We start from the raw sequence: 15,040 nt of genomic DNA on the forward strand, positions 1-15,040 counted from the left end.
TTTTTCTCGCGTCGTGGGCCTGTGGCGTGGTCTCCAAATTTGTGCGATATAACACCGCTTTTGTAGAGTAATGTGTTGACGTCTTGGAAGAGAATATTTGGCGTATTATTGCTGAAATACGACCCCAATTTTCGCAAAAAGTGGTTACTCACCAGTGATGACTCACCAACTACGAAAGGGTTTTCTCATCGGGTATGTGACGGCAACAAATTGTGTTAGTTTGTGTCATTAATGTTGTGGAACTATTTTTTATGTGCGCAAACACTAATTCACGCCCCTTAAATTTTAATAGGAAGTCTGTAATGGCTGAAGGAAAAGTAAACAAACACTGAAAGCCAACCAAAGCAGCTCGAATAATGTTCCGCATATTTTGGAGCATAAAAAGTGTTAATAAAGTTACACAAAGCAAAAACAAAATTTATATTTGCGGCAATTTAAAAATGAAAATGCACCACAATGGTGGCCACTGTGCAGCTCGGCTTTAATATTTGGGCTTTAATTTAATTTTTTTGCTCATCTCAACTTTATTTATCGTTTCGTAGTAATCGTGTTTTTTCTCCAGAAAGGTACAATCTGGTTAAGCGACTCGATGAAACAGTTCGAAGTGAAACAGAAGAAACTGGTACAATTTGTTACTATAAATGCGCCAGTGGACACTTGGACACATATTCATTCTTGTGTAAACTTTCGAGGCAGAAGCATCTATTTCAACAACAAGCCAAACCCGGCCAGCAAAATGTCAAAAACAGTAAGTGTTGAGAGCGAGAGCTCGTACTTATTTCCAGTTTTCAAGAATGAAAAGGCGTTGTATTCATAAATGTACATTGTCATCGAATTACTTACAGACCACCACTTCCATTGCCATCGCATTCGTTGCCACCATCATACTCTGTCATTGCAACCACTTCGTAGCAGCGCGTCCTGATCAATACGATGCCGCTGCCGAGACGCGAAATTTCAAAAGCGAAGTGAAAGAGGATGGCAGTTACCAATATCAGTACGAAACTTCGAATGGCATTGCCGCTGGCGAATCCGGTGTAGGCGGCTATTATGCGAGCGGCTCTTCAGCCTATTATGCGCCAGATGGTCAGCTCATTCAACTGAGCTATACCGCCGATGAGAATGGTTTCCATCCGGCTGGCGAACATTTGCCCACACCACCTCCAGTACCAGAGGCCATTCTCAAAGCGCTTGAATACATTCGCACACATCCGCAGCAGGAGGACCGCAAGGGAGCCAGCGGCCAAGCTCAGTTCTAAGTCCTTAAATGAATAAGTCCACAAACACATACATGCATATAATGTAGGAGCATGTGCAAGCATATAAATACGAGTACATACATAGATGAGTAAATGGGTTTTTTACTTTTGTTGAAATCGAAAAAATTTATTGTTGTTTTCGTTGGTTTGGTTGCAAGCCTGCACAAATCGCTTATAAATATCATTAGTATGTATATACATATAAATCATGATTTTTGTTATAAAATGATAATAAAATACATTCTTAAAATCAAAAAGTGTTGCTTTCGATATTTTCGTCAACTTATTGGATCCCTAAAATGGTATTCGCTAACCTCGGCCAAATCTTGGAACTTATGACTAAAATCATGTTTCTCACAATATTTGACATTCATATTATTTATTCGATTTTTATATTCATGATACAATTTAGAGATAATCCTGATCCTACGAGTGGTACTTGAAGGAGTAACAGAAACATATGGATATATACTATATATACATAGAATTTTTATAGATGGTATGTAAAATCTATGAAAATTGCATACAGCCTTACTTAACAAGCTGAATATCTCGAGAAATATTAATGATAGCGATTTTGACCTCGAACCTTTTTTATAGCAAATAAAATTTTCTACAAATTTGTCATACAAATTTTTTCTATAGCTTCTGTCATTTACGAGATATGTACAAAAAAATGCGAAATTCTTGGAAAAAATCGGGTTTAGAGCCTTGTACTACCTCGCCGGTGTGAGTTACGACTTTGTTGCACTGGGCACTTTTGTAGAGTGAACAATTCTGAGAAATATGCGTCTAAAGTCAAAGCGATGCCATAAAATACCTCTGATCTGTAGGAATTTAAAGATAAAAACTCACGATTGTAGTGTATTTTCTATGGAAAATTTTTATAGGCCTTGGTCCAGTTCTTAGCTTTAATATTAAGAGCTAAAATTTTCAGGGAATTTTTTTTAGGGTATTTCCAAGGAAATTTCGTGACGGGACTGAAAAAATTTAATAGTTCAATAAAAAAAAAACACCCTAATATATATATTAGACTAGCTTGCTAATCATTTTGCCACCCTTTTAGTAAAAAAAGTTCATTGCTCACAAATCTCTTCTTATGATTGATAACTCATTCCATGTGTTCTCATTCCTCTTGTTCTTCTTTGGCACTACAACCGTGGTTCTTGGCCGAAAACACAGTTACGTGATCACTTCAATTATGCATCCCAAATGCAGACAGGTAGCTTGGTTCTTCCATTGGATTTGTAGGCGCCCTTGCTACTGTTGTCCATCCATGGGTCTCAAGTCGAAAGAGCTTTTTGCTGGAGCATCAACTTCCAAGAGAACAACATAGCCTAACCAGAGCTTTCGTCAGATTTTTATGCTCTTAACTATATCCATGTCCCCATAGAGCTCATACCATACAGTTCGTGTTTCCATCTTCTATTCATCGCTTACTCGAACGGCTTCAAAGATTTTGCGGAGAACAATTCTCACGAAGTATTTTTTCATCATCATGAGCGTTATTTTTGTTTATCGATAGAGGAGCAGATCCCCCTCAATTACTTACTGAGCTCCAAGTAGCACCTGTTGGCAAAAGTTACTCTGCTTAGATTATTGGTGGAATTTATACTGGTTCCAAGATACACAAAGTTCTTAAGTTTTTCAAATGTATAGCTGCCAATAGTGACGTAGCTCCCAAATCGACAGGAACACTTACGATGGCGATACCGCTCACTTTAAGGTAGAATTTCATATATTCGATCAATTTCATTTTCTTGTCATTCTTGTATTGCTACTTCAATATGGGACTACAATCATTCCTATTTCATATGGATCACAGCATTAAAATAGATCAGATTTTTTCGCTATACATTACGTTAATCATCACCAATGCTGATATCGGACCAGGACCTGAGACAACTTTTCAGATACAGGATATGAGAACCTATCTTACCAAAATTAATAAACATACCGGTAACGTAATATACGCTCCCCTGAACCCTTTTATATCCAATATAAAGTGTACATAATCAGAACGTTGTGACATACGAACGCTATTAATGTTTTCTTACAGTGACTTTCAATACTCACCTCGGCCATAAAATGGAATTAAATCGCGAACATTTTCCCGCAATTATTTTTACAACTTTCACTGTGGTTTAACTCCAACAATGCATGGATGAACTTAATTCAATTTTTGGCGATGAAGTTTCATTAAAGAGCAGTGTTTATCGATGGTATGGTGAATTCATTCAAGGTCGTAGATCACTCCATGACGAGCCTAGTGAAGATCGTCCAAAATCAGTTGTTGTTTCGGAAACGATAGCGATGCTTCGAAACACGTCTATGACATCTAGGTAGGTGATAAATCACGGATTTACGCGTATGCGCTCGAAAGTAGTAGAAAGTATGGGTGTTTCCAAATGAGCCGAGTCCAACAAAAGTTGTTCGACTACGAAGTATTTGCAAGCAAATGGAAAAAACTGGAAATGTGACAGCCATACCGCTAGAACAATGCAGAACAGTAAACTCTGAGTGGTACACAATCATTTTTTTGCCAGTTGTCTTTTAAGAAATCAGGAAAACCAACCGCCATAGAGGGATCATTCTTCACATAACATCGTACACACCGAACGGCGGTTGATGCGTTCATATTCCGCATGTTTTGGAGCTGCATCAATCAGAGAGGCGGCAATGCTTCAACCGAATATTTTATGACCTCCAATTTGAAAATACCAGAAATTTTTAGAAAAATTGTCCACGCAATTTAATTAATATATCCCTCATTTTTACTGACATAAACGCTGTAAAATCAGATAGAAAATCAAATGGGATGGAAGTCACTATATTGAGTAAATTGGAACTAGAGAACTAATTGTATAAACTTTTGACATAACATAACTCAAGTATAAATTGTGACAAAAAAGTTCAGCTTCTTCAGCGAATTTTGTTTTATCTCTTCGGTCGACTGAAAACGGTTACAATCGTCTCGATGTGAATATAAAAATTGCTTTATCGGGACGAGTCATGCAAGAACGCGTTTCATACACAAAACATCCACCAAGATTACTCGAACGGTCTCACGGGAGATATCGAGCTCTCTTGCCATCTTTGTAATACTTGTCTGACGATTTTCAAGCAACTTCCCTTTTTTAAAACCTTCATCAACGTACTACTAGAGTGTACCGACTTAAGCAGTTTGTGTAAACAACTTAGTCCTTATATCGCGCTCATATTTGACATAGTAATTAAGGACACTCCTACCAACTTAGCTAAATATATTTTTATACTCTCGCAACAATGTTGCTAAGGAGAGTATTATAGTTTTGTTCACATAACGGTTGTTTGTAAGTCCTAAAACTAAAAGAGTCAGATATAGGGTTATATATACCAAAGTGATCAGGGTGACGAGTAGAGTCGAAATCCGGATGTCTGTCTGTCCGTCCGTCCGTCTGTCCGTCCGTCCGTGCAAGCTGTAACTTGAGTAAAAATTGAGATATCATGATGAAACTTGGTACACGTATTCCTTGGCTCCATAAGAAGGTTAAGTTCGAAGATGGGCAAAATCGGCCCACTGCCACGCCCACAAAATGGCGGAAACCGAAAACCTATAACGTTTCATAACTAAGCCATAAATAAAGATATTAAAGTGAAATTTGGCACAAGGGATCGCATTAGGGAGGGGCATATTTGGACGCAGTTTTTTTGGAAAAGTGGGCGTGGCTCCGCCCCCTACTAAGTTTTTTGTACGTATCTCGGAAACTACTATAGCTATGTCAACCAAGCTCTATAGAGTCGTTTCTTTCAGGCATTGCCATATTCAGTTCAAAAATGAAGGAAATCGGATAATAACCACGCCCACCTCCCATACAAAGGTTATGTTGAAAATCACTAAAAGTCCGTTAACAGACTACCAAAAAACGTCAGAAACACTAAATTTTACGGAAGAAATGGCAGAAGAAAGCTGCACCCAGGCTTTTTTTAAAAATTGAAAATGGGCGTGGCCTCGCCCACTTATGGACCAAAAACCATATCTCAGGAACTACTAGACTGATTTCAATGAAATTCGGTATATAATATTTTCTTAACATCCTGATGACACGTACGAAATATGGGTGAAATCGGTTCACAACCACGCCTTCTTCCAATATAACCCTATTTTGAATTCCATCTGATGCCTTCTCTGTATAATATATAGTACATTAGGAACCAATGATGATAGCGGAATAAAACTTTACAAAAATACGGTATTTGAAAAATATATAAATGACGTATAATGAAATCTCGATTATCACTTTATCATGCGAGAGTATAAAATGTTCGGTGACACCCGAACTTAGCCCTTCCATACTTGTTTTGAAATATCATTTACCCGGGAAATTTGATTACAATTTCCTTTTTTGTCACAATGCATTCGGGAACATGCTTTCATTTTAAGAAGATAACTCTCACATTGATTGAGTCTAATAAAAAATCTTTGTTATAGTAGATAGGAGTTATTTCACATATTTTCGGCATTAAACTCATGTATGTATGTATATTAAATATTATATTTTAACTTAATGATCCTTAATATTCATTCAATATACATATACGGTATAAAGCCAAGTTTGAAATTCTTATTTTGGATATATTGGGGCTACGGGTACTATTACCCGATGACATACAATTTTGCCATTACGACATAAGAAATTCATAAGATATCTCACAGGTTGACCAATCTATGGCGGGGGTTATAGAAACCAACCCGACTTTACCCATTTTTAGTAACGGGACACTTTATAAAGTATTAGGAAAAAACATTTTCTACTTGGAACTTTTACAGAGCCCATAAAGGGAAGCTATGTCGCTTGGGGAGGTCGAATGACTTCATTTTATACGCTTTCAATTAAAGATCTCGATGTAAAATGCTCCAAGTCGTTCCATACGTCAGTCCGAGTTGCTGTGAACGGCGCCAGATCGGCTCTCCACGGTCTTGGTGTACATTCTCAGCTACGGCTGCTATATTTTTTTCACTGCTTGCTGAACTTGATCTATTCGGTCGAAAATTATCCAATAAGCGCGCGAAACACATTCTTTTTTAAAGAGCGTGAGTTTTCATAAAGACTATTGAAAAAGTACCTAACTTGGATCACCCGTTAATTTTAATTCTAATAATGTTCAACTGCAACCAAACGAAACACTTCCCAACATACGAGTATCTAGTAGAGAAATAATACAAAATATGTACATTTGTGTGCAAATGTTTTTATTTTTTCGATTTTTGATGCGAAGTGTGAATATTTTTTTTTAACATAACCCCCTTCTGAAATGTAAGTTTAGTTACGTTATGACGACTTAAGAAGCTTTTTCAAAGCTTTTACATTTCGTGCTTTGTTTACTACCAAAATTAATTTTTGTGCGGGTTTCCATTTCCTGACAGGTTATAACCACTATTGTCAAATATTTTTTCTATAATTAAAAAAATGGGCTTTGTTTGGAACTCACTTACACGCCAGTAATAAATTTGTTGGCGTATTTAGTGCCAAATTTAACCATAAAAGAAACCTACAACTTTAAAGATTCCGTATTCATATATGGCTACATTCAATTTGAAATAAAAGATAATATGTTTTTTAATACTTTTTATAGCGTGTACATACTAAGTTTGTGTGCGTTTGTGTGTGTTTGTGTGCTCGCAGTTCATTCAAAAATTAATAATGCTTAACCAAGCAAGACAAACGCTTTTCTGTTATTTTAATTAGTTTTTATATATTTTACATTTGCTAATTTTATTAACCGTCGATGCACTTGCTCAGACTAAATGTGTGGTCGTATGAATATGTTTGTATGTGTATGTGCATTTGTGATGTTGTTCACATTCGATTATTATTTGACCGCATTTTGCTTTCAAACCCTAAATAGACAAACCGATCTTATACTAGACGTGTTCCGCACCCATTCAAGCCATATGCAGACGCGTTCACCGGGTCAATTGTCTAAGTTATAGCTCGATACGCAAGTCGCTGATTGTGATTAACGCCTTGACGCTTGATATGCATAACAAAAGCCAAACTTGACAGCATTTTGATGTGAATCATGTAGGTTGACAAATGATTTTTCGTATAAAACTAGAGCGATTTTGGCTAATCTTCATCAAATCAATTTAGTGTCTTCGTTAGCAAACTACTGCTTTAGACGTTTTCGAAAGATAATCCGATTAGCTTAAAGATGAATAAATTTGTGAGTTTTTGCGAATAAAAAAAGAAAGTTTTTTCTTGCTGTTTGACGGCCGCTCGTATTTTTCAGATCCTTATTGCCACCATCGCTTCACTGGCCTGTGTTGCCCACGGAGCCATTAGCCACGGCACTCATGCTGAGACGCTGAAACATAACAGCCAACTGAACCAGGATGGCAGCTACAAACACGACTACTCGACTTCCAATGGTATCAGCGCTCAAGAAGAAGGTTACGGTGGTCATCATGCCAGCGGCGGTTTTGCATACTACTCACCTGAAGGAGAACTCATTCAGCTCTCCTATTTGGCTGATGAGAATGGCTTCAAACCACAAGGCAATCACTTGCCCACACCTCCACCAATTCCACCACAAATCCTCAAATCTTTGGAATACATTCGCCTACACCCATACGATGAGGATGCTGCTCATCATAAGCAACAGCACCAGCAACAACAACATCGTCCACAGCAACAGGCTCGCCAGCAACAATTCCATCATGTGGCGGCACCAAGCCATCAAGTGAAGAACTTGCGTCGCCCAGCTCAACGTAGACACTTTTAAGAAACCAAAAGACGAGTAGTTACTTTTAGTAATGGGCTAGTTCCTACATCGAAGCTCAAAGCATTGCATTGTACATATTATTCCTAATATCAATAAATACCATTGTCAAACGAAAAATTACTATAAAACCTCAAAAATTCAAACCGATACAGTTTAATGTTTGTATACATAAACAGTTCTTTCCGTATTCATTAAGACCTGTTATTCGGTAACAAGTACGGGAATCAAGCTCGCATATATAAATAAGATTTTGCCTATTCATCGTCGACTGCGCGTACAAAACATAAATCACACGAAGAAGCCATAACTCCAACATCATCAATAATAATATTCCACAACTTCAGAGAACTAGTTCCATAAAAGCTTAATCTTGAGCGTCCAACCGACCTGTTGACCAAAGTGAAATTGTGTTGAGTTCTCGATGAATTGATATATTGGTATGATATTTTTCTTTAAAAAATGCTTGTTTAAAGGAAAAGCTTACATAAGAGCAAATGATTGAATGGTATCTATAAAATATACTCTTTTTCTACATTTTTTATCTGCGGCTAAGGAGAGTATTATAGTTTTGTTCACATAACGGTTGTTTTTCCTAAAACTAGTCAGATATAGGGTTATATATACTAAAGTGATCCGTCCGTCTGTCCGTCCGTGCAAGCTGCAACTTGAGTAAAAATTGAGATATCATGATGAAACTTGGTACACGTATTCCTTGGCTTCATAAGAAGGTTAAGTTCGAAGATGGGCAAAATCGGCCCACTGCCACGCCCACAAAATGGCGGAAACCGAAAACCTATAAAGTGTCACAACTAAGCCATAAATAAAGATATTAAAGTGAAATTTGGCACAAAGGATCGCATTAGGAAGGGGCACATTTGGACGTAATTTTTTTGGAAAAGTGGGCGTGGCCCCGCCCCTACTAAGTTTTTTGGACATATCTCGGAAACTACTATAGCTATGTCAACCAAACTCTACAGAGTCGTTTTTTTCAGGCATTTCCATATACAGTTCAAAAATGGAAGAAATCGGATAATAACCAGGCCCACCTCCCATAAAAGGTTTTGTTGAAAATCACTAAAAGTGCGTTAACCGACTAACAAAAAACGTCAGAAACACTAAATTTTACGGAAGAAATTGCAGAAGGAAGCTGCACCCAGGCTTTTTTTAAAAATTGAAAATGGGCGTGGCGAAACTACTCGACCGATTTCAATGAAATTCGGTATATAATATTCTTAACACCCTGATGACATGTACGAAATATGGGTGAAACCGGTTCATAACCACGCCTTCTTCCAATAACGCTATTTTGAATTCCATCTGATGCCTTTTCTGTATAATACGAGTATATACATTAGGAACCAATGATGATAGCGGAATAAAACTTTAAACAAATACGGTATTTGAAAAATATGTAAATGACTGATAATGAAATCTCGATTATCACTTATCGTGCGAGAGTATAACATGTTCGGTGACATCCGAACTTAGCCCTTCCTTACTTGTTACTTATACAATAGAAAAAAAAACAAAAAATCGCCATATTTACCTGCGGACTAAGAATGAATACATACTTCGCGTTATAAGACATCTGAAATGGTGCTACAATCTTCGAAACATTTTTTGAAAAAATACATTTCTGGAAATATAGTAGCTTCACAAAACAACCTTCCCACTTTTTAGGACGTATATTCTTCTTGCCGAGAGTCTAAATTTATGGCTTTAAGTAATTTGCATATTTGATGCCTGTACTTTGCTAATTATCTGCAGAATACTTGGGCTCAATAAGGAAAGCATTTCCAGGATAATTAGTGAAATACACTAACCAATTGATTGAAATATGGTTAAGTTACATATTTATACCCTGAACAGGGTATATTAAGTTGGCACCGAGTTTGTAACACCTAGAAAGAAACGTCAGAGCTACTATATAATATGGTATATGCATAAATATATGATCAGCATGACCTGAGTCGGTCGGTTCGTCTGTATATACGCGAACAAGTCCCTAAGTTTTTGAGATACCGATCAGCACACGCCCTTTTCTCTTTAAACAGCTTTGCTCAAACCGTCGAAATTTGACTACTATAGCATATAGCATTTATCAAGTGCTTGCAGGATTATTATCTAAGGTAATAATGTTATCTAATTGTTTAGATTGAATCGCTATAGCATATAGAAACTTAACGATCGGAATCAAGTTCTTGTAAGGAATCTTTTGTACATGTGGAAGGTATTATAGCTTCGGTGCAAAACCAGATTTTTGGTGAATCTATACAGCTCGTAAATTATATTTAATATTACAATATAACAATATACAACTTCGAGGCCGAATATCAGAACAAAAGTTATGTTGAGAAATAAATCGCAACTTTTTGTGTTTCTTTCTAATTAATTGTCTACCTTGTAACTTGGTGGAGAATAGCCCCCAAGGGAATCGGACGCTGAAAATCGAAGGACAAATTTTTATTGTGGTAGAGCGAAAAGGTATGTCAGATTGCATGGCCTTCTGAGCTCGGTTATTTTTGGTGTGGATAGCCTTTTTGCATTCCAATTAAGGGGTCAATAGGTAATCTTTTTTCAATTTTTTTTTTTTTTGCATTTTCGAGACCCTTATACCCTTAGAATTAATGTCGAAACTCAAACTATAAACGCGCTTTTCTCAAAACACACTTTTTTTAAACTGCCGAACATGATCCCCGTCGAACTACTCAACCGATTTGTTTAATTTTTTTTTAATGTTCACAAAATGCCTGGCTATCGTCCCTATATTTTTTATAATTTATTGACAATGTTATGACAAAATTTATGTAAAAAAAACATGGGGAAAAATTAAAAAAACAAAAACTTTTTTTTCATTCACCCAGCCATTTCTCCGACAGATGTCATCAAAAAATTCCGAAAAAATTTGTTTATATATTCCACGATTATACATATGTATGTGAAAAAAGTTTCTATTAAAAAAAATTTCAAAAAAACAGGCCGGATTACTGTGCTGACCCCTTAATAATCATGGCAGTTTGCCAATAACTCTCTCTACCCAATCTCTGCTTCGTGCGGAATTGCTGCTTTATGGTATGGGACCGCACCGCAATGCAGGATTCTGGTCTCATGTTCGTAGAAGAAGAAGACTGCAGCGACTTTTATGAAAAATTTGGCCAGAGAATAATGTTTCCTTCTTACCTATGGTATAAAGATTACACGGTTCTGAGATATACGTCATCGCAAGGCTATACCACATCAGGTGTGGCAATAGAGCTTGCACTCCTTGTTGCAAAAATGTTGGCAAGATGCCAACCTGCAACGAATAAATTCCTGACAGCTAATCCGTGCGATCGGTCTTATAGTATGTGCGACTTGTGGTGGAATTTGGTCGGCCCGATTGCGCAACCAAAAGTGTCATTGTCCTTTTCTTTGCATTGGTCGTATAAGTCAAATCAGATCTTTTTCTGGCTAATGGTGTGCCCGTCTTGCCTCTAGCCAACCTTATGCAGTCTGGCTGTCTCTAAGTCTGGGGAGACACACAGGTATGTTTTCTGATGGTCAACTTTTATAGGAACTGATAGTTGCGAGGCAGCACCACCATCTGTATGCCTTTTAGGACTTCTGAATATTTGCGCAGGCCCGCAACCACCGGTGGAGTGGGGAGATATTAGGTATTTGGAGATCGCCTGTGGCTGCTTCCTCTTTTGCCTCTTAGAACCGGAGGTTCTTGAGACGTTATTTTCCCGATCTTCTGTTTCGCGGTTTGTCCTACATATGTGTGTATACATATATTATAGATTCTCTGACGTTTTCTTTTAGGAGTTACAAACTTCATGACAAAGTTAGTATATCCTACTCTGGGTATTAAAGTACTTGACCTAATATCTTCTTCTAATATTCTTGCCTATGTTCCTAGAGAAACAGCGGTTACGCTGCCGTGGATCAACACACCATCATGAAACCGTAATGCAAAAGTGTTGAAAAGTAAGTTAATGGCATGCAGAATTACTGCTTGGAGATTTGACTACACAGATTGTTACCATCGCAAAGGGAATAGTAAGATCATTTATCGAAATGTACATATGTATTTTTTTTTTTTTTATAGTAGGGGGAAGCATCGAAAGCCGGAGTGCGGAACTTTAATCCGCTAAACCTAACCAACTCTCAACTCAAGACTCTCCCACGGAACCACCGGTTAAGTATTACTTCGTGGGAGGGACAATACATTTAAGTATCCTCTATTGCGCGGACTGACGGACGCCTAGTCTGTTGAAGAGATCTCAGTTTGGTCATTATGAATGCTGACGCTTTGCTGACAGCTTTCCATTCATTAGTTGATTGGCACATGAGTGTCGTTAAATTATCGAACGTAAAACTACCACCGAGTGTGGTTTTTAGCTTTTCCCTTGTATTCGAAAATAAAGGGCAATAAAATAATACATGTTCAGAGTCTTCTATATACTCTGCAACGTCGGACAGTTCGGACTAATGTCGTTTTGGAATCTGAAAAGATAGCTGCTAAAGCATCCATGTGCACTAAGTATTTGGGTCAGATGAAAGTCTAGGTCCCCATGTCGTCTGTCTATCCATGAGTAGATGTCTGGTATAAGTCGGTGAGTCCATCGCCCTTTGGATGAGGAATTCCACCGCTCCTGCCACATTTTAGTGCTCTTGTTTCTCTCATCTGTCCTTGCCTATACTGTTTTAGGTGTTGTTAGCTGATATAGACGCTCGAGTTCGTCTCCCTGGATGTCAATAGGCGGCATGCTGGCTAATACTTCAGCAGCGTCGGTTGATATAGTCCGGAAAGCACTTATTACTCGAATTGCAGAAAGCCTATGCACTGCAATTATTTGTTTAGCATACGCTTTTATATCCATTATCTGTATCCATACTGGTGCCGCATACAGTATTACGGAACTCATTGCTTTCGCTATTAAGAATCGCCGGCTGAACCGCACACAGCCTCCATTGGTCATCATTCTCGATAGGGTATTATAAATTTTGTTTGCCTTCGCGGAAAAATACTCCAGGTGCTCTTTAAATTTTAATTTGGAATCCAATATTACTCCCAGATACTTCAGTCGCGGCTGCGAGGTAATCTCGCACTCCCCTATAGTGAGCTCTATTCGTTCTTCTATCTTCTGAGATTCTGCATTCTGCATACTTTTAGGTGCTTTGAAAACTTTGTTTCCTGTTTTATGTTTAAAAATTGATGGTAGCTGATGATAAATGATGCCTTCATATACATATGTATGTATGTTTCTTAAGAAACACATGTTTGCTTATTGTGGCAGCAGTCAACAGATTTGCTATTTGTTTTCTTCACACTCAATATCTGGTCGTCAGGTATTTTCTGAATAGCTGCTCATTTATTTCAAGGGTTTAGTGACATGTACGACAAGCATATGCAAAAATGCCGTTCAAAATATGATAACCGATATGCAAATACAACTAACACCAAAACTAAAAGACGATGCATGTCAACTGCATGTTTTCAAAATATTTTACGCGTAACACTTCTATGGTCAAAACATGCAAAATACATATGTATTTCTATAAGTATATGCAGATGTAGATATGTGTATATGTATATATGTACGTGTGTATGTGTGCATATGAGCATAGCTCGAACATGATGAAGCAGATTTGCATATTAATAATGACACTCATTATTTTTCTAAAAGCGCATTATTCGGTTGCTCTGCTTTGGCTTCGTCAATGGAACCCTGTGTGGTTAAATCCGATTAATAAATTAAAATAATCTGGCATTTATTTGTTTATGTGCGTATCGGTCGTTACATTTATAATCAGTTTTTTACAACTATTCAGCTACTGGCCCGTGCTACAGCGGCGCTAAAACATATACAAATACAAAAACAACAAGCAACAGAAAGCTCAGCAAACGCGGTCAAATTAAAATTGCAAACTGATAAGCGCGTTAAATAAACTCGTTCAGGGCACAAACAACAATTGTGTTTCGGAAATAATAGTAATCGACATAATCTTCATACTCGGATCGATTATTTGCATATAATCGGCGATATTTCATTTTTCTAATGATGATATTGTAGTACACACATAGTGACGCACATAGCGCTGGCGAGCATCGATGGGTGCAGCGCTCGCAGAAGACTACTAGTTGTGCTTGAAGCACACACCAGGGGTCTACACTTGTGAAATATATAAAAGTGTTTAGAAGCTCATAGCAAATCAGTAACAGAATTACCTCTCACAACGCAAGACAGCGCAGAGCCTCGTAGTCTGCATACCTAAACAAAATTTAATAAATTCTCAATCACAAACTCAATTGAAAAACAAAATGTTCAAATTGGTAAGCTTGGCTTAACCGTCCAAACAACTACAGCTTACCTCTGCTAACATTATATCCAATTTCTCTTCATTGTTGTACAGCTACTCATCGTCACAACACTTTTCGCCTTTGCTTACGCTGCTGGTGATCCTGCGGATGCTCACGCCACCATCCTGAAGTATGTGAATGAAGTGAATCCCGATGGCAGCTACAATTACGCGTACGCAACGTCGAATCGGATTCAGGCGCAGGAGAGCGGTGTTGGCAGCTCGTATGCCGCTGGCTCATACTCGTACATCTCACCCGAGGGTCAGCCCATACAATTGACTTACACAGCCGATGAAAATGGTTATCAACCCAAAGGTGATCATTTGCCTACGCCGCCACCAATTCCAGATTATATTCTGAGAGCGCTTGCTTACATTGAAGCGCATCCATTCGAGAAGATTCAGCTGAAAGGAAAGTAAAAAAGAAATAGAAGTAAATAAGTGGAATTTTCCGTCTCATTTGTGTTTCTAGAAATCGCATTAGTTTAAGAAATTAGCAAATTTTCATTTACTCACTTTGGACAAATATCGCTTAGGCATCAACATATACATATGTATATACCATATACTTTTTATAACACATTAATCACTGTTGAAAAGTTTTTTACTTACATATTAACATAGATAATTGTATTTGTAAATTGTAAATAAAATCATTACCGTAGATAATTACA

At 37.6% G+C, this 15,040-nt stretch overlaps 3 protein-coding genes across 3 annotated transcripts; all 3 read left to right on the forward strand.

Moving 5' to 3' along the window:
• Window positions 1–662: 662 nt before the first annotated feature.
• LOC126763591 (pupal cuticle protein Edg-78E-like) lies at window positions 663–1,376 on the forward strand. The gene is made up of 2 exons (XM_050481234.1): window positions 663–748; window positions 846–1,376. The coding sequence occupies exons 1-2, from the start codon at window positions 737–739 to the stop codon at window positions 1,257–1,259; spliced, it is 426 nt and encodes a 141-aa protein (XP_050337191.1). The 5' UTR covers window positions 663–736; the 3' UTR covers window positions 1,260–1,376.
• Window positions 1,377–7,454: 6,078 nt separating this feature from the next.
• On the forward strand, window positions 7,455–8,024 carry LOC126763590 (pupal cuticle protein Edg-78E-like). The gene is made up of 2 exons (XM_050481233.1): window positions 7,455–7,466; window positions 7,533–8,024. The coding sequence occupies exons 1-2, from the start codon at window positions 7,455–7,457 to the stop codon at window positions 8,022–8,024; spliced, it is 504 nt and encodes a 167-aa protein (XP_050337190.1).
• Window positions 8,025–13,827: 5,803 nt separating this feature from the next.
• Window positions 13,828–15,039, forward strand: LOC126763592 (pupal cuticle protein Edg-78E-like). The gene is made up of 2 exons (XM_050481235.1): window positions 13,828–14,340; window positions 14,421–15,039. Exons 1-2 carry the CDS (start codon window positions 14,329–14,331, stop codon window positions 14,784–14,786), a joined length of 378 nt encoding a protein of 125 aa, XP_050337192.1. The 5' UTR covers window positions 13,828–14,328; the 3' UTR covers window positions 14,787–15,039.
• The last annotated feature ends 1 nt before the right edge of the window (window position 15,040 follows it).

The sequence above is a fragment of the Bactrocera neohumeralis genome, chromosome 6 (assembly GCF_024586455.1).
Source record: "Bactrocera neohumeralis isolate Rockhampton chromosome 6, APGP_CSIRO_Bneo_wtdbg2-racon-allhic-juicebox.fasta_v2, whole genome shotgun sequence".
NCBI classification, from domain to species: Eukaryota; Metazoa; Arthropoda; class Insecta; order Diptera; family Tephritidae; genus Bactrocera; species Bactrocera neohumeralis.